This window comes from Dipodomys spectabilis, unplaced genomic scaffold, assembly GCF_019054845.1.
Source record: "Dipodomys spectabilis isolate Male_0828 unplaced genomic scaffold, ASM1905484v1 ptg000157l, whole genome shotgun sequence".
NCBI lineage: Eukaryota > Metazoa > Chordata > Mammalia > Rodentia > Heteromyidae > Dipodomys > Dipodomys spectabilis.
In genome coordinates, this window is record NW_024870834.1 from 7,607,665 (window position 1) to 7,629,851 (window position 22,187).

The 22,187-nt window shown below is 45.1% G+C and overlaps 1 protein-coding gene across 1 annotated transcript in view; it reads right to left on the reverse strand.

Moving 5' to 3' along the window:
- Positions 1-3,098: 3,098 nt before the first annotated feature.
- Positions 3,099-22,187, reverse strand: part of Kcnk13 (potassium two pore domain channel subfamily K member 13) — a 64,845-nt gene continuing 45,756 nt past the window's right edge. The window contains exon 2 of the mRNA XM_042692756.1: positions 3,099-4,065. Coding sequence (XP_042548690.1) covers positions 3,182-4,065 — 884 coding nt within the window. The 3' untranslated portion in view covers positions 3,099-3,181. The remainder of the gene's footprint in view (positions 4,066-22,187) is intronic.

A 22,187-nucleotide genomic window follows, 5' to 3' on the forward strand; every position in this document is an offset into this window, starting at 1 on the left:
TATGAGGAGACCCTGGGCCCTCAGGGTGGGGCCTGGGCCAATCACAGTGACTTCTGTGAACATCCATACTCCTATTGGCCAGCAAGATACCAGGGCAAGGCAACAGGACCTGGGACTGGGTAGCCAGAGGGTGAAGGGACAGAATAGGGTAGCATAGACAGAACTGATGAAGAGCTCTGGAGGCAGGTCAATGGGGACTGAGGTGACCAAGAAAAATCATGGCTTTCATTACCCAGAAAATGCACGTCTGCTTCCATTTAGATCCAAGTATGTGTCTGCAGCAGTATTTGGCAACATACGGGCTCTGGGTCTGGAATTACATCATTGACTGTCTGTCTAACAGTGTCCTTGTTGGCCAATTCATGCCTAGAGTAGCTGTGGACAGATTGAACTAATTAAGAATTCATAGTTTTGTAAAGGTTTTTTTTTTTTTGGCACCTGTTACTACCATCCTTCTTTCCATCTGTCCTACCATCTGTCCCTTCTTCCATCTGTTCTTCATCTTTCCTTCCATCATCCTTCCTTCCCCTTTCCCTTCCTTCCTTTTCTTCCTTCCTTTCCTCCTTCCTTCCTCCCTTCTTTCTTTCCCTCTCTCCCCTTTCCCTCCCCCTCCCTCCCTTCCTTCCCCCTTTCCTTCCTTCCTCCCTCCCTTTCTTTCTCCCTCCCTTCCCCTCATTCCTTCCCTCCCTCCTTCTTCTTAATCACCCTCCACCATAAAGTATTATACTTTTCTTCTTGCACTGGACCTCCAATGTTCCCATCATCAATCTTTCAACCTAAAGAAGAACAAGCTCATTCTCTGAGACCCAGAGGCGAATTTTAGGAAGTTCAAGCTCACTTTTTAAAAACTGTAGCTTAAAAGCTTGTATCATTTCCATACCCTACTTACAGAAGCCATCCATTGTGACATCTCTGCCAAAATCCTGCCACAAAATCCTGCTCACCTCTTTGAAGGTGATCCATACTTCTTCTGATGCTCCTTGGTCTCCCAGAATATTCCAACCATCCCTAGGGACACACACTGGAGATGCAAGGACCTGCTTTATGCTAGTCCCTATACCAGGAATCTGCAATTGCTAGGGGTCAGCACCCAAGCTGTTCTCAGAGCAGAGCCTAGGGGGCAGCTTGCTCTGTGGTCAGGGATTCCTAACAGGGACCCAGCAGCAGATCAAGGATGCTTTCCAGTGATGAGCGAGGCAGATAGTGGTCTAAGCTTTCTTAGTGTGGAGTTTTGCAGCTCTTAAGTTCAAAGCAAGGAGGCAGCCTATCACACTTCTGCAATTGCACGCCGGAGTTGCAAGGAAGCATTGGGATTTGCAAGCTAGAGGAAAGAGAGTCACCTGCAGAGAGATATGGGAGGGCTGGAAGCTGGGTGGAGGAGGGGCCAAGAGCCCTGAGTTCACCCATCATTTTCCTCCCACCCTGTAACCACAGACAGGAGTGATCTCTGGTGCCCCACTTTCTTATGTTAAGATCAAGGGGGCTGGAGGAGGTGTGCCTGGTGGTTCTCAGCTCTCAGGATCATGCTCTACCTTCCTTTTACATTTGCCTTTGGTTTTCGACTTTCTCTTCTTCTTTTGTTTTTCAGAGCTGAGGACCAAACCCAGGGCTTGAGAATGCACCAGGCAAGCACTCTTCCACTAAGCTAAATCCCCAACTGCGACTTTCTTTCCTGTATAGGCCAGTCTCACCTCTTCATTTCTGAAACTGGTGTGTACACACAACTCTTAGCTTGTTAACACAACGGAGGTCTGCTATTATTTCTAAAAAGTTCTCTCCCATGTCTACAAAGAAGGTCAATAGCTTTCCTTCCTGGAATGGATGTTGTAATGGCATAGGAGACTCACATAGACTTATAGTGGACCAGACCAGAAAAACCACTCTTCACTTATAGCCAACATTCCAAGATTCTGGTACTCCCTTTTTTCCTGACCACAATAAATCTCTGTTTAATTAGATTCTCTCCTTCATAGCCCACAATGAGTACTCAACAAACTTTATTTAATAAAATGAGAATTTATTAAATTTTCAACTCTAATAAATAGTCAGCAATGGGCCCCCAAGCCCTAGTAAAAATGAAATGGTCTATGTGACCGTTCAAAAAGAAAACGTTAAACTAGGTTCTTTAGTTACAAAAGTGAGTCTCTCTCTCTCCCTCCCTTCCCCAGCCACCAGCTTAGTGCAATCTAAAGGCCTGAAGTGGAATCTTATCTTCTTCCCCCACTGAGGTCCCAAAGACACCTTAACCAAACCTGCTCTTAAAAACACAAAGGGCAACTGAAAGCCAAGAAGTTGGTATAAAGAACAGGTAGGATGGTGCTTGTGGCTCATACCTGTAATCCTAGCTACCCAGGAGGCTGAGAGGTGAGGATTGTGGTTTGAAGCCACTCTGGTCAGTAAAGTCTGTGACACTCTAATCTCCAATTAGCCACCAGAATGCCAGAAGTGGAGCTGTGGCTCAAGTGATAGAGCCAGCCTTGAGCAATAAAAGCCCAGAGACAGAGCCCAGGTCCTGAGTTCGAGCCCCAGTTCTGGCACTCCCCCTCCCCCCCCAAAAAAAAAAAATCAGGCTAGATATTTTTCCCTATCCACAGAACAAATCCATTGGGAAGGAAACCCTAGCAGAAAGAAGAAGGTCTAGGCACATTCTGGAACTTTCTTTCCCTTTTCTTGAAGATTCAGCGATTTCGAATTCCAGGACGTCTTAGTGTCTTCGGGTTTTTGGTTCCCAACTAAGAGCAGAGTGGGCAGGAAAGCAAGGCTGAGGTGAAATCTGCGATGAAGAGATGATCAGCCCCTTTCGTCCTGGGTTGCCTGTAGGATTTCATTTTGCAAAGACAGACCGAACTGGGCTGGAAGAACAGCCGTTAAGACCTGGGCGAGGAAGCTTCCCATTCATTCCAGACCTGGACGGTGGCTGTTTCGGTTGGGGTTATGGTCAGATTTTGAAAGTTGGGGTTGGACTAATGGGAAACAGCTCCTGATGTGGGACTAGAGAGAGGCAGAGCTGAGCTCACACTGTGAATGACATCCTCCACGGCCTCTCAGCTTCGGGGCCGCGCCGGCCCCGCCCACCGGCCCCGCCCACCGCGCCGGCCCCGCCCACCGCGCCGGCCCCGCCCACCGCGCCGGCCCCGCCCACCGCGCCGGCCCCGCCCACCGCGCTGGCCCCGCCCCGCTTCTACCTGTCCCCACTGGTCTCTGCCAACCTATTGTTCATGATGGCAAAGGCGCCCACGCCTCCAGAGAACTCATCATCCAGGGCCTGCGTGCTGGGCTGGTGGGGGCCGCCATTGGCCATCTCTGACAGCTGCTTCTGCAGGATGGCCAGCGAGACCTTGTTGGAGTCCTTCATGGAGATCATCTCCCCCGAGAGGCGACGGCCGTCCGTGTCGCTCTCCGCCACCCCGTCCGTCTCTATGGAGATGTTGCCCTTGCTGCGCACGTTGCCCGGCATCACCACGTTCCGCCTGGACGGCAGGAGTCTCCGCTGGCACTGTTGGAAGCACCGGCCGTCTATCTTCCTCAGGATCCAGTTCACCGTCTGCTTGATCAGGATGGAGATGACGTTGAACAAGGAGTAGATGCAGCAGACGCCCGTGAGGATGAAGACGAAGTTGGCGAAGCGGTAGAGGCCCTGGTTGTCATACTGGGCGTTCTGGCTGCTGACCAGGTCCCCAAAGCCAATGGTGCTAAAAGCCACAAAGCAGAAGTAGAGCGAGTCGAAGTAGCTCCAGCCTTCCATAGGAGTGTAGAGGGCTGATGCTCCGCAGGAGATGAGCACCGAGGCCGAGCACAGGATCAGCATGACATAGTACACCGAGGGCTTCCAGCCCGCCAGGCTGTCCGCCTCGCCCTTCCTGGGGGCCTTCAGGCTGTCCTGGGGCAGCGCTCCCCGTCTGCGCAGCTGGCGCTGATGGCAGGACCTCATGATGTAGGCGATGACGGTGATGAGACGCTCCAGGAAGAGGTTGAAGAAGAGGATGGTGCTGGCACACCCGATGAGGCCGTAGAAGATCAGGAAGATCTTCCCTCCGACTGTCGCCGGGGTCGTCATTCCAAACCCTGAAGGGGACAAAAAAAAATCAGAAGAGAGTCAGAGAGGGTTGGCATGTGGACGAGTGGAGGGCATGGCTTTGATGATTAGCACGAAAGACCCGAAGCAATTGTTACTAAACAACAACAACAACCCAGTCTTGCCCTTTCTGGCAAAGAGAGGGGAGCGTCCCACCTCTGTTGGAAGGCACTGGTGCTGCTCTGCGCACGGAGCCCCGCTGCTGTAAGCCCATATGCTACGAATCTATATGCGGGAAAAGAAACACAAACACATAGAGAGCTGGATGGATCTGGTTCATGTCCTCACACAGGTCTGGCTCGAGGAGATGTGAATTGTGTGCTACGTGTTCTGCTAGAGGAAGTTCGGGGTTTGATGGGAGGTGCCAAGGGGAGCCCCCTCACAAGTGGGGCTCTAGGAAGACCCCACAGGGAAAGTTCAAGGTGAAGGTGTGTGTGTATTAGTCGGGGTATGGTGGAAATGATCCAGACTGGAAACATATGCCAGTATAGGTAACCGTGAGAAATCACCCATGATTTTCTCAGTTTAAACAAAACTCTTTGGGGTGACAACAGAGGTGTGGAGAGTTACAAGTTGATGAAACATAAAATGTCTCTCAATTTCCACCTGCTTGGTTTTTCTACCTAAGTACACAGACATGTAGCTAAAATTGTATATTGTAAGACTGTGTGTGTCATTAAGAAAATACAGATAAACCTGGGTGCAGTGGTATATCCCTCTAACACTAGCACTTGGGAAACTGAGGAAAGGATGAAGGTATATTGAGTTGAAGCCCAGCCTGGGGTATATAGTGAGACCCTACGGTGCCAGGTACCGGTGGCTCACGCATGTAATCCTAGCTACTCAGGAGGCTGCGATCTGAGGATAGCTGTTCAAAGCCAGCCCAAGCAGGAAAGTCCCTGTGAGACTCATCCCTCATTAGCCACTCAAAATCTGGAAGTGGAACTGTGGCTCAGAGTGGTAGAGCACTAGCCTAAAAAAGAACTCAGGGGCAGCACCAAGGCCCTGAGGAGTTCAAGCCCCACCACCAACAAAAAGCCAAACAAACAAACAATAAGCAAAATCACCAGAAATGTAAAACAGACCATTGATACACATAGCATTTGTCAGAAGGGGCTGGGAGGTCAGCCCACTCCCACAGGAGGGACCCTGATGCTTCCAGCAAATGACACAGTGCACGGCAACTGCCTGGTTTGTTAAAGGACTGGCCTTAGTGGGAAAAAAAAGGAGGGGGGAGCTGAGCAGGCAGGCATCCTTGGAATCGTTTCTTATTCAGATCAAATCTGCTTTTTCACCACACTTTCCTCTATTTTTAAGTTTACTTTCTTTAGTGGCTCTCTTTACTGAGATCTAAAGGACTCATCCATTCTCCCTTCCTGAAGGTTCCTCTTTATCCTCAAGCCAGACCTTTCCTTGTGGCTGAAGCTCAGCCAGTGGATGCCATGTTACAGCTTGAGATGTATGAGCCTGTGGGATTAGGACCAGTCAGTCGGTCTCCTGAGGTTGAGCTAACCCCTCCAGATGTGCTTCTGTAGGAACATCCAGCTCCCCAATTAAATCCCTTCACGCCAAGAGCTGCATTTGGGTAGGAAGTGAACAGCTGGGAACTAGAAGAAAGGAAGTTCCTGAGTTCAGCTTTTTGCTGGATGGAGTGGAATGGGGGGTACAGGATGTTTCGGTAAAGAAAGATTGAGAGACAGAAAGCAATCCATTAGGAGTTGGTTGAGGCTTTGGTGGTAGAAAGAACTAAGTCAGACCATCATCTCTCCTTTGGGAATTCCTTTTTTTTCTTTGTCCTGGCACTGGGGGTTGAATTAGGTATTTTATACTCTTGATAGACTTTTTTGCTTGAAGCTAGTACTCTATTACTTGAGCCACAGCTCTACTTCCAGCTTTTTGGTGGCTAGTTGGAGATAAGAGTCTCATAGACTTTTCTATATGGGCTGGCTTTGAACCACAATCCCCAGATGTCAGCTTCCTGAGTAGCTAGGATTATAGGTAGGAGCCTATAATCACAGCACCCAGGTTCCTTTGAGAACCCTTATTGTCAAAATCAAAGTGCCCTCAGCCCTGGAAGTGGCAATCTTATAAAGTTTTATAAAGAATTTTGCAGTCTGTTCTCCTGTTAGGATCCTTAATTCCAACTTCCAAGTTTAAGCTGCAATGGAGATTGTTGAAGTTGTGGAGAATTAAGTATAATAGCTAAGCTGAAAACAATGGTTTTGCGTATTTTTTAAACCCAGTCCGAAAGACCACATACTAACCACGGTGTTGTATAATTAGTTCCTCACTATCTGAGAAATTTCAGTGTTCTGCTCCAGTGAACTGTTGGAACCAAGAGAGCTTGCAAAATTTACCCCACTAGGGAGGTAGCAAAGTGAAGGCCTGGAGGCGTCACAACTCCAAAGCTATGCGACCAGAGAGCACCACTGCTCCTGTTACCAAACACAGCCAGCGACGGACAGCCATCTGCTAACCTTATAATATCCCAGAAACTGGAAAAAGTTCGTGAAAATGAGGAAGGTTCAGACACAATCAGTGAAAGGCATCAGTGGCTTTATAAAAAGAGAGACCCAGCTGGGCCAACTAGTTCAGGCCTGTAATCCTAGCTACTCAGGAGGCCGAGATCTGAGGACTGAGGTTTGAAGCCCGCCTAGACATTTAAGCCCATGAAACTCATCTCCTATTAACTACCAAGAAAGCGGAAATGGGACTGTGGCTCAAGTGGTAGAGCACTAGCTTTGGGCAAAAAAGCTCAGTGACAGCCCCCAGACCCTGAGTTCAAGCCCCAGGAGATGTGTATGTGTGTGTGTGTGTGTGTGTGTGTGTGTGTGTGTGTGTGTGTGAGAGAGAGAGGGGGGGGAAGAGAAAGAAAGAGAGAGAGAGAGGAGGCCAGAGGAGGGTCATTTGCTCCCTTCTCTTCCCATATGATCTGCACACCTCAGCCCCTCTGTAACAAGGCCACCGACAGATGCAGCCTTGCAACCTTGGATCTCTACAACTGTGTAAGACAAAGTAAGCCTCTTTATTCATACTGTTACCTAGCCTCAAGTATTTTGTTATAATAATGAAAACCGACTGCTGTACTGGGAAAGGAGTACTGCCAATAGGGTAGTATTTTTAGTATGTGATACCCCTTCTGGCAGAAGGTGAGGAGCCTATAAAAGCTAAGTAACTTCCTAAAGTCGTACAGCTGGAATTGTAACCTAGCTCATGCTTTTCCTACCTTGATTATGCTGAGTGCAAGCCACTTTCATGTCTACAAGCCATTAGTAGAATTGAGGGAAGGAAATAAATTGGGCATTCAGAGTTCCATGCTTTATATAGACACCCAAACTACAGTGACCACCAAATCAGGTATCAACATCATAAGAAATTAGCTGTTATTTGAAGCTGAAAACCTACAACAGTTTTTTTTTTACTTATTAAAATACACACTTCTTAGAGGAACACAAAAATGCAATGCCTATATGCCTCTGATCATATAAAATAGTACTTATTGAAATGAATTCCAGGAAATGGAAAAAAGCAGCTTTTTTCTTTTTTCTTTGCTGTTTTTTCTTTTCTTTTTTGTCTTGTTTGTTCAACTATCTGTCTTTGGGAGGGTGGGGGGGCACAGAAATGGAGAGACAAAGGGTGAACAAGTGCAGCAGTGATACTAGACATCAGGTTGAAAATGAACTATACAACTTGTGGGTGGGGATGGAAGGGAAATACTGGGAGAGAGCAGGGGAATGGGTGACATTGTCCAAAAAGAAATGTACCCTTCACCTGACTTACATAACCGTAACCTCTCTGTACATTGCCTTTATAATAAAAAGATAAAAAAATAAAATACATATTGCTGAATGTATGGGTGTCCGTTCAAATCATATAATTAAATCAATCTAAAGCCTGTTCACCTCATGCATTTCCATCTCTTTCTTAGGTGCAATGAATGAAACAAATTGTTACAGGTGGTGCTGTGAATATATAATTCATTTCCTGTGCTTTAAGCCTGGAATGATCTGATTTATGTTCAACCCCAAGTCTGGGAGCAGCTGAGCTGCGTGAGGTCCAAGGACACAGAGATGTTGGTTTGGAGGTCAGTGAAGGTCATGTCTATTGTGGATATGTTAATTTAAGATATGTCTTCAGGCAGCTTCGCATTCCAATCCAGGCTCCCTGGTACTGTGGGAGGAAGCCACCAGGAACTCAAGGTCAAAGTTGACCCTATGGAGCCCTTCATTAAGACCAAAGTTTGAGGAAGGGCAAAGTCTAGAGTCTCTCAGACTTTTAGCTGCTTGTTTTTCCCCCCAAAGTCAATAATGGTGAAAAAATAAAATATATGATTTTTCAAATAGACATAAAGATGAGAGAGTAGAATAAGTAAGCCCTTATTTCCCAAATTCAGACATGATCAACATTTTGCCAGTTACCTTACTCATCTTTCCATTATTGTGACAAAATGGCTGAGAGAAACCAATACAGAAAGAGAAAAAAGGTTATTTGGTTCACACAGTTCAGCGATTTCCATCTGCAGTTGTTTGGTCTGTGGCTCTGGGGCGTGTGAAGTGTGAAGCAGTATATCAGTACATCAATGGCGGGAGTGTGTGGTGAAGGAAGATGCTTCATGGTAGCCAGGAAACAAAGAGAAGTGAAAGCAAGAGCTGTGGTCCCAATCTCCTTCAAGGGCCTATCCCCCGTAGCCCAACTTCCTCTCAGTAGAAGCACAGTAGAGCCACCTCCTAATAGTACCACAGATTGGAGACCAAGGCTCTAACACAACCTCGGGGGTTACTCCAGATCCAAACTACAGTATATATCATGTTTCTCCTACTCCAACACCCCCCTTTTTGTGCCTACTCTGGGGCTTGAACTCAGGGCCTGGGCACTGTCCCTGAGCATCCTTTGCTCAAGGTTAGCACTCTACTACTTGAGCCACAATCCCACTTCCTTTTTTTTTTTTTTTTTGTAATAGTGAGATAAGCATCTCATATACTTTTCCTGCCCCTGCCTAGGCTGACTTCAAACTGTGATCCTTAGATCTCAGCCTCTTGAATAGCAAGGATTACAGGCATGTATAACCAGCGGCCAGCAACCCCACCCCTTTTCATTACTAGAGTATTCTAAAGTACATCTCAACAGAATACCACTTCATTCATGAATAAAGACATACCCGAGGCTGATAAGGACTTGATTTGCCAGTATAATCACTGTGCCATCAGCACCCCGAGGGAAGGCACTAGGCATTCCTTAGCATGAATGCTGCCTGGCCCCTGCTCAACTTCCTCAGCCATGTCCTGTCCTAGCTCATTTGTATGAATCAGGATTCCAACAAGGTGCGCATTTTGTGTGTCTCTTCTGTTCTTTTGTTAACAGTCTCTCTCAAATTTCTCATGCCTTAATTTGTTGGCTAAATGTGTCCTGTAGGCTTTAATCAGAATATTTACAGAAGCAATTATGGGGGCTGGGGGCGAGGGGGGGAGGACTGTGCATAATGAGAGTGTTCTCAGCGTATGACTGAGAAATCGACACAAATTATCTGTAAGCAATTCGGAGATAATGGCTTAAAAAATGACTCTCTTTCTCTCTCTTCCCCCCCACCCCCCGTCAAAGAATATTGCCCTCTCCCCTAAATAATCAGACATCAGACATGTGGCTATATATAGGGAAGCTCACCATGAGTTCTGGTTTGGATCTGAAATGTCCAATAGCTCCAAAGGCCATGTAAGGAAGGCCTGGTTGCTAGCCAATGGCGTTACTGGGAGGGAGTAGACACACTAGGAGGCAAGGCTTGGTGGAAAGGAGTGCCATGGGGGTGGAGGGGAGAGGCTTGTGCTTTCGAAAGGGATGTGGGGACCCTTGTCTTTTCCCTCGCCATCTCACTTTGCTTCCTGGACACACGCTCTGCTGTGCCGCCCCAGTTCTGTATATTCTGTTTTGGTTTAGCATATATTAGTTGTCCAAGGGAAGGAGGGTCATTGTCTCTGTTTTAATCCTGGAAACCTTCAGGAACCTTAATGTCAAATGACAAGGGAATAAGTAAATGGAACAGCCATTTAAATCAGTTCTAAAGCCACCAAAGTGACTGTCTCTGAACTGTCCTATCTCTAAACTTCAGGGCTCATAGGATAGGACATCCTCCTCATGACTAAGTCACCATTAAGACATGCTGTGATTTGGCTGTGCTGAAAGCATTTTAATGCCTGTGCTATCTATAGCTACACTGATATATTTTCTGAAGTTGATTCCTTCATCCTACAAATATTGAATGAAGGATGCCCCACGGCTAGGCCTGAGTTGGTCTGAAGACTACAGTGATTCTGCTTATTTCCCCTTGGTATCTTCTACAGTTAGGAAGAACTCTTTGAATATACAATGCAACTGTCTGTGAAGTCCAAGTCTTCCGAAGAGAACATTTAAAGATGGAGGATTACTATACAAGGTCATGTGTTCAAGGTCAAGATGGACTTCCTCTGACAATCACCACTCAGCTGTGGGAGAGCAGGCATTTCTGATACAGTTAAATGAGGTTTCTCAGACTGTGTAAGGTGTGTGGGGGGGGGGGCGTAGAGAGCAGCTAGGAGACAGATTCTTCCCTCCAGGGGCTTCTAACTTGGTCCAGGAAATACAGCCCTAGAAACTACACCCAGGTTGTTGTTTGTTTTTGCAGGTCTTGGGACTTGAACTCAAGGCCTGGGCTCTGTGGTTGAGCATCTTTGTGCTCAAGGCTAGCATTCTACACCACTTGAGCTACAGCGCCATTTCTGGCTTTTTCTGAGTAGTTTATTGGAGCTAAGAGTCTCATAGACGTTCCTGCCTGGGCCGGCTTTGAACTGTGATCTTCAGATCTCAGCTTCCTGAGTAGCTAGTATTACAGGTGTGAGCCATGGAGCCCAGCTGACACCCAGGTTTATAAAGTCAAGTGAATCTCTTCTCAGGGTCTCTTGCAGATGCTGTAAAAGACGAAGTAGTTCAAACTTGAGGGAGGATAGATCTGTGTGCACTTCTACTTACAGCTTCAAATAAACAGCTTGAGGGTGGTAGAAGAAAATGCAGATCGCCTACTGAACTGCAGTGAGGAAATAATTCCTCCAGAAATTTGTTAAGCCTACACTTGCCAGAACTTACCTAAAGGGAATTTACTTCAGAAGGTGGAGTAGGTCAAGAAAACCAGTGTGTGTGTGTGTGTGTGTGTGTGTGTGTGTGTGTGCGCACACGCGCGCACACACACACGTGTGCCAGTTAATGGAGCTTGAACTAAGGGCCTAGGTAATGTCTCTTGGCTTGTGCTTTTTCATACAAGGCTGGCATTTTACTACTTGAGCCACACCTCCATTTCCAGCTTTTTACTGGCTCATTGGAGATGAGAGTCTCACAAACTTTCCTGACTGGGCTGGCTTCAAATCACCATCCTCAGATCTCAGCCTCCAAAATAGCTAGGATCACAGCCATCGTCGCCAGGCTTCGGACTCACATTGTAAACCAGGACCCATATTGATTGTGAGGCCAGTGCCAGCTACCAGCTCAGGCCAGGGAGCTGGGAAAGAGACAGGGTTGGTTTGTAGAAGGTGATAACAAAGTCTACTCAGGGAAGATTCTAGAGCCAGTGCTCTACCACTGAGCTATATTCTCCATCCCCTACTTGAAGAATAAATTTACCGGTGACATTTCTTAACGAACAAAGATGCCAGGGGCTGATTCAAAGTAGCAAGGGAGCGGGGGTGGGAGGGCGGAGAGCGGTAGATCCACTCAGGTTTGGTTTTCAGCAGTTACAGCCATGGATGCAGAAGTTTCCAGATCTTCCTACAGTGAAGGATATTTTTGGAATTTAATATTCTTAAGGTTATGACTCCCCTATCATTTTAATAACTGTAAGGCATCTTCGACAAAAGATGATGAAATCTTCGAAGAGATCAAACTATCTTCCAGGTAACTTCTGCACGACAGGGTGCTTCCAGCTCTTTCACCAGAGGTAGTTTATGAGTGGGAGAAAACACACAGATGATCACTATTTCTAACTAGACAAGCTGACAACTGGGAGGTGACAGAGTCTTTAAATTATGCACTTTGCTATGAATTGCGGGTCACATTGGTTATTCCTATAGTCCCAGAGTCTTAAGCACTGGCCTCCTGGGATGAGACTGCACCAGCTGCTGAGGAGAAAGTTTTAAAAATTCATTTCCCTGAGGGAGACACTGAATCACAGGGACGTGTAGCTCCAGCTTCATTCCCCCACCCCCTCCCAAACATTTGCTAGTATTGTTGCTGGAACCCATAAACGCTGTCATGATTTCTGACTCTGCCTTTGTTGAAGGCGGTGGAGGTAATCACGTGGTGTACTTATCTCCAGGCTTCTTCACTTTTAAATCTTGAAACTACTCCTTAAAAGCAAGCAGATATAATTATGCTCTCTTCTGAACCAAATTGCCCTCCCCCGGACTCCGAAGAGATGGTCCCATTAGGTGAAATGCTACCATCACACCGAGTACAAGCCTGAGCCAACTCGCCCCGCTTCCTTCCACAAGAGGGAGAGAAAAATCTGGCCCTGAGGTACTTTGAGTTAGTGTGAAGGATCGCCGGGCAATGTCTTGTCATTCTACCTGCCTTTTCCAATCGTCTGGTGCTTTGGACAGGGATGGAGACCCCCGGATCACCTGCAGTGTACACTGAAGGTGAGGCTGAGCTCTTCGGCTCACCTGGCTTGGATCTCTGCCCCGCCTGGCTCTCCCCGCTCCATCTCCCCCAGTCAGTCACTTAAGCCCCTTTGGGGGACTCAGAGCTCCCAGAAATCCAGCCTGAAAGGCAAAGACCTACCAAACACGGATGGTTCTTTCACTTGTATGACTTAATTTGTATAGATGATGCAAGCAGGAAGGGAGAGCCCAGGAGTGAAAAGAAATGGCCGCATCATTAAGCTTTGGAATAGATGTTTCACATACAACGTCATTGCATGCGCTGCCCATACCTATTCCCTATCACTCAGCACCCTTCTACTGCGCCGTCAACTCCACTGCATTCTCCACAGTGTCCTAGACATGGGCGACTAACTCTCTTTTTGGTGTGAAAGTGGATCAAAGGTCTCTTTAGAAAATTGTTTTCCTTCCCTTTTGTCTCTTCTGCTCCTTTCTTCCCTCCCTTTTGTTCTCTTTTCCTTTCCCTTCCTCTCTCTCCCTCCTTCTCCCCTTCCTCTTCTCTTTCTCCCTTTCCCTTTCCCTCTTTATTTTTGATGGTACTGGGGTTTGAACTCAGGGAATTATGCTTGCCAGACAGATGCTCTACTACTGGGCCATGATGCCAGCCCTTTTTCTTATATTGGTTATGTGTGTGTGTGTGTGTGTGTGTGTGTGTGTGTGTGTGTGTGTGTGTGTTGGAGGAGGAAGGTTTGTGGGGCCTGAACTCTGGGCCCGAGTGCTGTCCCTCAATTCTTCAGCTCAAGGCAAGCGCTCTACCACTTGAGCTACTTCTGGTTTTCTGGTGGTTTATTAGACATAAGAGTCTCATGGACTTTCCTGCCTGGGCTGGCTTTGAACCATGATCCTCAGATCTCAGCCTCCTGAGTAGCTAGGATTACAGGCGTGATTATACCTGCACCCGGCTGTATTGGTTATTTTTAACATAAGGCTTCACTTCCACCTAGGCAGGTGACTGGACCATGACTCCCCTCCCCCACTTTTTGGCTTTCTACTATAGCTGGGATGGCAGGCACTTACCATCATGTCCAACTTCTTCTATTGAGACAGTCTTAAGGACTTTTCTGCCCACACTGGCCTCAAACCATAATCCTCTTGCTCTTAGCCTCCTACATAGCTAGGATTATCAGTATGAGCCACCAGCACCTGGCTTCCTTCCATTTCTTTAGTGCTAAAGACATATACAACTTCAAATTTCATTCTTTTTAGAAGCACTGTCTGGGCTAGTATCTCAATGAATCATTGTTCTGTAATAAACCAGTCTTCAAGGGAGTTCTTTTGGGGCCATCTCTTTAAAATGTTTAATTTTTGATACTATTAGTTCCAGAAAGAAATTACATCTTTCCTTTTGCCCAAAGCCAGTGAGAAGCCCATTTAAAAAGGCATTATGGTGTTTGTAGTAAATAGGATACACATAATTTCACTGCCAGAGAAACTGATGGAAACAATTCTCGTGTGGTATATTAGCTAGTCACAGGGAAAGAATGAATTAGCACTCATTTTTTTCACTGTGAAGACAATGACCTCAAATGCTTCTATGAACCTAGAGCTGATAATACAAATGCCAGTCTTTAGTGAGTTACTTAGAAACAGCAGAAGCTGGACGCTGGTGGCTCATGCCTGCGATCCTAGCTACTCAAGAGGCTGAGACCTGAGGAATCTGGTTCAAACCCAGCTCATGCAGGGAAGTCTGTGAGACTCTTATCTCCACTTAACCACCAGAAAAGCAGAAGTGGCACTGTGGCTCAAGTGGTAGGGCGCTCATCTTGAGCTGAAGAGCTCAGGGGTTGTGCCAAGGGCCAGAGTTCAAGTCCCACATCTGACAAAACAAAACAAAACAAACAAAAAACCAACAGTATCAATGTGAAATGAGATTGGAACTTCTGACTCAAGAGAACAAGCACGAGGCCTGCGGTGCTGGCCCGAGCTTAGGGCCACCCACCGTCTGCGGTGTCTCGCTCATGCCCATCACCACGTTTAGGCTCACGGGGTCCACATGTGGTGGCAAAAAACAATGTGTGTCTAGAAAATCACAATGGCACTGGGATCCACTGGGGAAGAGAAGGAGGCAGGAGTAGTGCAGAAAGCAAAGGGCACTGGAGACAGCACGGATGGCCCTCCCATCTGAGTGCTGTATCTTGGAGGTTTTCTGGAACAAAGAGCTGTACTCATGACATCATTGCTAGTTTTACTAGCAAAATAGGCTCTACAATAAAAATTCATCTAAGCTGTCCCCTTTCTCCTTAAAATCATTTTCAATATCTCTACTTTCCTCTTCTACTTATTTCTGCAATCTGTGTACCCATCCATCTGGGCACCATCCATCCATCCATCCATCCAATCATCCATGAACGCATCCATCAGTGCATGCATGCATTGTTCATGCATTCATCCACCCAATCATTCGTGCATGGATCTATACCCATCAATCTGTGCATGTACCCCTCTGTGCATGCATTCAACTATTCATCCAACCAACCAACCTTCCATGCATACATCTATCCATATTTATCTAGGCATGCATCCATCCATCTATCCATCCATCCATCCATCCATCCATCCATCCATCCACCCAACAAGCATTTATCAAGCATCTATTATATGCCAGCCACTAAGGTAATGGTTACCAGTAAATTAGACATCACCATTCTGCTTCTTTCAACTAAGACTTGTAGTTTCTTTCTCTACCAGTTTCTGCTCAATTGTTTACTTGTTTCACTTATTTATTGATCTTCTGTGAGCTGCTTATTTGCATCTGTAGTCCACTTGTCTACTAAGATGCGTATCATTTTTCTTATTTATAAGAGCTATTCACATGTCTCTAAGGAAGTTATCTCTATTTTTATACAGGTTGCAGATATTTTTCCCAACCTATGTTTGTCTTTCATGTTCATTTTTTCTTATTTTGTTTTGCTGTGAAGAAGTTTAGCTTTCAATCAAATTCCTCTTGTCCTTTTGGCTATGGAGGGAAAGTTTTTTCTTATCCTGAGGATATATCCATGTTCATTTATGATTCTAATGTTTAGAGATGATGTAATCCTTAATTCCTCTTAAATCACAGGGATATAACATTATTTATTGAGTGCATTTATTTACTGAATGCCAAGCCAGTACTGTGTTGAACTCAAGGCCTCATGCTCTGGATTGGCCTTTTCTGCTCAAGGCTAGCACTCCACTACTTGAGCTACACCTCCATTTCTAGCCTTGGTTAACTTCAGATAGGGGTCTCTCACATTTGCCTGGGCTGGTTTGAACCATGATTCTCAGATCTCAGCCTCCTGAGTAGCTAGGATTCCAGGAGTGAGCCACTGGCATCTAGCTTGACATTAATTGTAATTTCTGCAGGCTAGCATGTACTTGTAAGAAGTACTTAACCCTCCCCAAAGAGACATTTTAAAGCCATAATGAATATCTCAACCAAAGTATTAACACTGATACTATCCACAGCTCATCCATATTTTTACTTGTGCTGAGGATGTACAAGTACTTCTATACAATTTTGTCATGTGGGGGCTCTCTGTCATTTCTAGCATGGTCCATTCTTTTTCCACTCTCTTCAAACAGCACATTTTACCCAGGCCAATATCTTTATATTTGTCTCTGCATCTTGCATTTTGTTCCACTGATCCATTGATTACTATTTAGGATGGGGCTAGTTCCCAAAACATGAACAATGCCTCCTCTCAATTTCTCTTTTTTCTCACTCTCTTTTCCTCAACCTCCTCCTTTTCCTCATTTTCTTTTCAAAACTGTCCTTGCTAATTTCATGTTCAGTTTTTCTGATGAGCTTCAGAATCTTGGTTATGTTCCAGAAACGATAGTTGGCTTTTGATTGTTTTTTTTTTTTTTTGCCTTATATTTAGAGATTCGTTTGTGAAGAAATGCCATCCTTACCAAATTGAGTTTCCCCACCAGGAACACAGTGTCCCTGCCTCCATTTATAGAACCCTTTTAAAAATGAGTCTTGGTAAAATTTTGTAATTTCCTCATATGAATGCTGTACAAGTCTTGTCACAGCAAACCCCGGCTCAAAGCTTTTGTAGATAATGAGGAGGGAATCTTTTCTCCCACCGTCTGTATTTTTTGGTTGTTTGCCTTTTTATTATTGGCTTTTTATTGTGGTGAAATATGCATGACATAAACTTACATTGAGTCACTTTTTAGTGTACAGCACAGATTCCCAAGGTTGAGCAAGCATCACCACTATTTCATCACTTTTTTCATTTTTCTTTTTTATGGTGCCAGTCCTGGGCTTGAACTCTGGATCTTGGTTTTCAAGTCTTCATTGTTCTGAGCCACTGACAAGACTGCTCTGGCTGTGGTTACCTCCCTCCTGATGTAGTTCAGCTCAGTCTTGGGCAAGGGGCCAAATCTCAGCAGTAGGGCTGTGCAGGGTAGGGACTCACGACTAGTCCCATCTGATTCTTTACAGCAGAAATCAATGCTGGCATTTCCTTTTCTCCCTTGGTTATGCATGCTTGACTAGGAAGCGGGACAACTCTATTGGTCTAGAAAGGGTAGCCCAGGTGCAGCCGATTGTTTGGTTCCACGAATATGTGGGATTGCAATAGTAGAGACCAATTGCAATTAGCAAACTGCATCAGATTCTGATGAACGCTCAGATTCAGCTACATTGTATTTCTAATGCGTATGATGGTCCAGATGGTATTTCGGATTCTTGCAGTATGAGACACAATCTTCAAAATGAGCATGAATTATTTTGAAATAGCACCAATAGGAGTGCCTGATGCCATGAGATCTCTCACTGCTTGAATTCCAGCAAATGCATTTGTGAACATTTGTTTGTACAGAGAATGAGCATTGCTTTATCCAGAATCTAAACGTGCACACTACGCGGGATGAAACCGCAGCCACTGGCTTGGGCTGGAAAGATGTGCTTGAAATAAGAGGATCAGAGCTGAGGATCCAGCTTGAGAAAGGGTAGCACCTTACACCTGAGCCAGGAGAATGTCATGGAGAAGAGTGTGGAGTCATGTCTCACCTCTGCTGTTCCTGGGTGACCTCCCCCACACCTAAGTCCTTTCATTGGTAAAACAGGATGATAATAGGAACACTTATCCCACAGGAATGCTGGCTGGTGAAATGAAAGATCTAATCCTCTCAGTTGTTCTAGATTTCCTGTTAGGAACTAGTAGGATGCATATGAAGCTGTCCCTTGGTATCCATGGGGGATTGGTTCTAGCAACCCCTTCAGATACTCAAATCCAAAGATGCTCAAGCCTTCATGAGCTGGCATATAACTGATACCCATTCTCTTATATTCTCCTTGCTTGCTTGTTTGCTTGCTTGCTTCCTTCCTTCCTTTTTTTCCCTTCCTTCTTTACTCCTTCCCCACTTCCTCATCCCTTTTCTCTTCTCATTTTTCTTACCCTTTCACTTTCTTTTCCCTCTGTCTTTCTTTTTTCTTTCCTCTCCCTCCCCACCTTCTTTTCCTCTTCCTCCCCTCTCCCTTTCATTTTTGTGCCAGTACTGGGGTTTGAACGCAAGACTGTGTTCTTGCTTGCTTTTTCTGCTCACAGTTGGTGCTCTACCAGTTGAGCCACACCTCCACCTCTAGCTTCTTGTCAGTTGTTTTAAGAGTCTTGAAGATTTATCTGTTTTGGTTGGCCTTGAACAGAGATCTTCAGATATCAAAGTCCCGACTAGCTAAGATTACAGGCATGAGCCGCTGGAATCTGGCTTTCTATACACTGTAAATCAGCTGTAGATTACTTGTAGTACCTGATGCAATGTAAATGCTATGTAAATATCTATTATATTATACAATGTATTTTGGTCAATGTCATTCCTTCCATCTTTCTCCCCTTCTTTCTCCATCTCAAGCTACATAGTTCAACTTTTACACAGTGTATATAGAACATAATGACTATATTAGAGCACAAGTTTAAAAAATCATTTTAAGGAGAAAGCCATGAGACAAATCAGTGAAACAAAAAACTGGTTGTTTGAGCAGGTGACTAAAAGCTGATTTAATTTTAGGCAGACTGAATGCAGTGGGGAAAAGAAAAGTAAACAGAAGCTCCCATACCAGGAATGAGAGAGGGGGAAACACCCCAGATCCTATATATTAAAAATAATAAGGGATCCAGGTGCCAGCGGTTCACGCCTGTAATCCTAGCTACTCACGAAGCTGAGATCTGAGGATAGGTTCAAAGCCAGCCAATGAACCACCACAAAATAGAAAGTGGCCCTGTGGCTCCAGTGGTAGAGTACTTGCCTTGAGCTGAAGAGCTCAGGGACAGCGCCCAGGCCCAGAGTTCAAGCCCCACAACCAACAAAAAAGGGGAGAGGGATTATGAGTGACTTAGACATTTTTTTCTGGGGAAAAAATGCAGCACATCAAACTTCACTGAAAAGCTAGATAACACAAAACATCTTAGCTCTAAGGAAATTGAATTTGAGGTTAAAAATAACCTCCTACAAACCACAGGCCCAGTTGACCTCACAGGTGATCACTCTTATTTAAGGGATCAATAATACCAGTTTTACACAAACTCGCACAAAATTGCAGAGAAATGAACACTTTCCAATTCATCCCGTGCATTTAGTACTATGGTACTATAAAGAAAATATATAACAGGAGCTGGGAATGTGTCTCAGTGGTAGAGTGCTTGCCTAGCATGCATGAAGCCCTGGGCTCCATACCTCAGTACCACATAAACAGAAAAAGCTGGAAGTGGCGCTATGGCTGGTAGAGTGCTGCCTTTGAGCAAAAGAAGTTCGGGGACAGTGCCCAGACCGAGTTCAAGCCCCAGGATTGGCAAAAAAAAAAAAAGAAAAAGAAAAAGAAAAAGAAAATACATGACAATGAAACTACATATCGCTATCTCCCATAACACAGACACAATAATTCTTCATAAAATTTTAGCAAAACAAATCCAACAAGACAAAAAAAGGATAATACATTATGATCAAAGATGATTTATGTCTGGGATGCTCCATTTATCTAATATCTGAATATCCATTTATCTAATGAACCATATAAACCAACTCCAAGGACAAACAAACCCACGAGGTTGTTCACTAGATGCAGAACAACCATTCAAGAAAACCCAATATCCATTCATGATGATAATTCTCAGGAAACAGGAATAGATGTGGCCTGCCTTGAAAGGTAAGCACAAAAACCCCACAGCTAGCACCACATTTGATGACAGCAAAACTGCCACTATGAACAAAAATGAGGTTAGCATCTCTGCTCTGTTTCTTTTTTGGCATCATGAGAGAGGTGGGTAGAAGTCAGGCAGGCAAAACATAAAAAGAGAGACAGAAAAAAGAAATAAGTAGAATGGACTTCACAAAAGCTATGTCTATGTAAAAATCCAATGGAATCTGGGGGGAAAACCCTCCCAAGAACTAATAAATGAATTTAACAAAGTGACAGGACACAAATGCAATTGTATTTCTATATTTAGCTGTGAATGATTAAAAAGTAAATAAAAATATCATTTACAATAGCATCAGAAGTAAAAGTGGGGTCAATGTGGTAATCCCAGTAACTTGGGAGACACAGGTACTGAGGATGGTGAGTTTGAGGCCAGCCTGGACAAATTCAGTGAGATCCTATGTCACAAACAAGCAAAATGCAAACAAAAGGGCTGGAGAGTGTGTCTCACATGATAGAGTGATTGCCTGGCATGTGCCATACATATATGTGTGTGTGGGGGTATATATGTATATGCATATACATATAGATCACTTGTAAATACACATATATGTATATGTATGTATACATGTATATGTTTGAAATTTTTCATCAAAGTTGTACAAGACTTGTTTTTTTTGGGGGGGTGGGAGGATCCGGTCATGGGGCCTGAACTCTGGGCTTGAGCGCTGTCCTTCAGCTCTTCAGCTCATAGCTAGCGCTCTACCACTTGAGCCACAGCGCCACTTCCGGCTTTTTTCTTTTTGCTTATGTGGTGCTGGGAATCGAACCCAGGGCCTCAGGCATGCAAGGCAAGAACTCTTACCACTGAGCCACCTTCCCAGCCCAAGACTTGTATAGTGAAGACTACATAAACTTCTATTTTACTGAGAGAAATGAAAGCAGACCTAAACATGAAGGAGCCATATGTGATGTGATGTGTGTGTGTGTGTGTGTGTGTGTGTGTGTGTGAGAGAGAGAGAGAGAGTTCTGGGGCTCAAACTCAGGACCTGAGCACTATCCCTGAGCTTTTGGGATCAAGGCTAGCACTCTACCACTTAAGCCAAAGTTCCACTTCCAGCTTTTTGCTGGTCAGTTGGAGATAAGGGTCCCATGGACTTTCCTCCCTTTGCTGGCCTCAAACCTTGATCCTCAGATCTGAGCTTCCTGAGCAGCTAGGATTACAGATGTGAGCCATCAGTGCTCGGCATCATGCATGTTTTACAGATCATATTTTTTTTACCATGTAGATCCTCCCTAGATTGATGTATTAATTCAATTCAATCCTCACTAAATTTTTAAAATTACTTCCATAGGATCTGCAAGTTAATTCTAAAACTTACATGGAAATGCAAAGGATGTGAAGTGCCAAAGAAACTTTGAACAATGCCAGAGACTTATATTACTTGATTTCAACATGGCTGCAATAATGTAGGTAATATATTTGTATAAAGATAATGTGGTTTGTCTGTATGTCTGTGTGCAGATATATAGATCAGGGGAGTTCAATGGAATCTGGAATTAAGTCCTATAGACATGGTTGTTGCTTATTTTTACAAAGGGGCCAAAGCATAGCTGTATTAGTCAGTTGTCAACACTGCACTATCATACCCCTAGAAGCTATTTTATATAGAAAAGAAGCTTAGCTCACAGCTTTGGAGGCTTGAAGCTGGCCTCCAGCGGTGTCCTGCAAGGTGGGTGGCCGTGGCTGGAGTGCATGTAGGAAGAACTCACATTTCAAAATACAGAGGCAGAGAGAGACTGGGTGAGGCCAGCCCTGTGCTTCTGAACCCTCCTAGGAACTAACCAGGGTCCTGAAAAATCCCTTCCCAGCTGTGTATCTCCCAGGAGGCCCTATCACCTCAACACAAACATCCTGGGAACCAGCATTCCCCACGTTACATGTCTCTGGGGAGACATCTAGCATCTAGAGGACAGCAGTAGCAGAACATCCCACACCTGAAGATGCAAGGATAACCGAGAAGCAGACAGAATCACAGTTCTTGGTCCTCCCCACCATCTTCAAAGTGTGGGAGATGCAGTGCAAGACCTTCAGGGGGTGCCTGAACCTCTTTCCTCCTCCTCCAATCTCCACAGTGTCAAAGTTGATCTGTTCTTGCACGTGTTCTGCCTTGATGCCTCCTCTGCATCATTACCTTTATACTTTGGGATCATTGTTAAATAATACTAGAGTTACTTGAACACAGGTCAACTGACAATCAGGATGGCTACTAAATAACTAACGGGAGGGCAGCAAATACAACATAGGAAC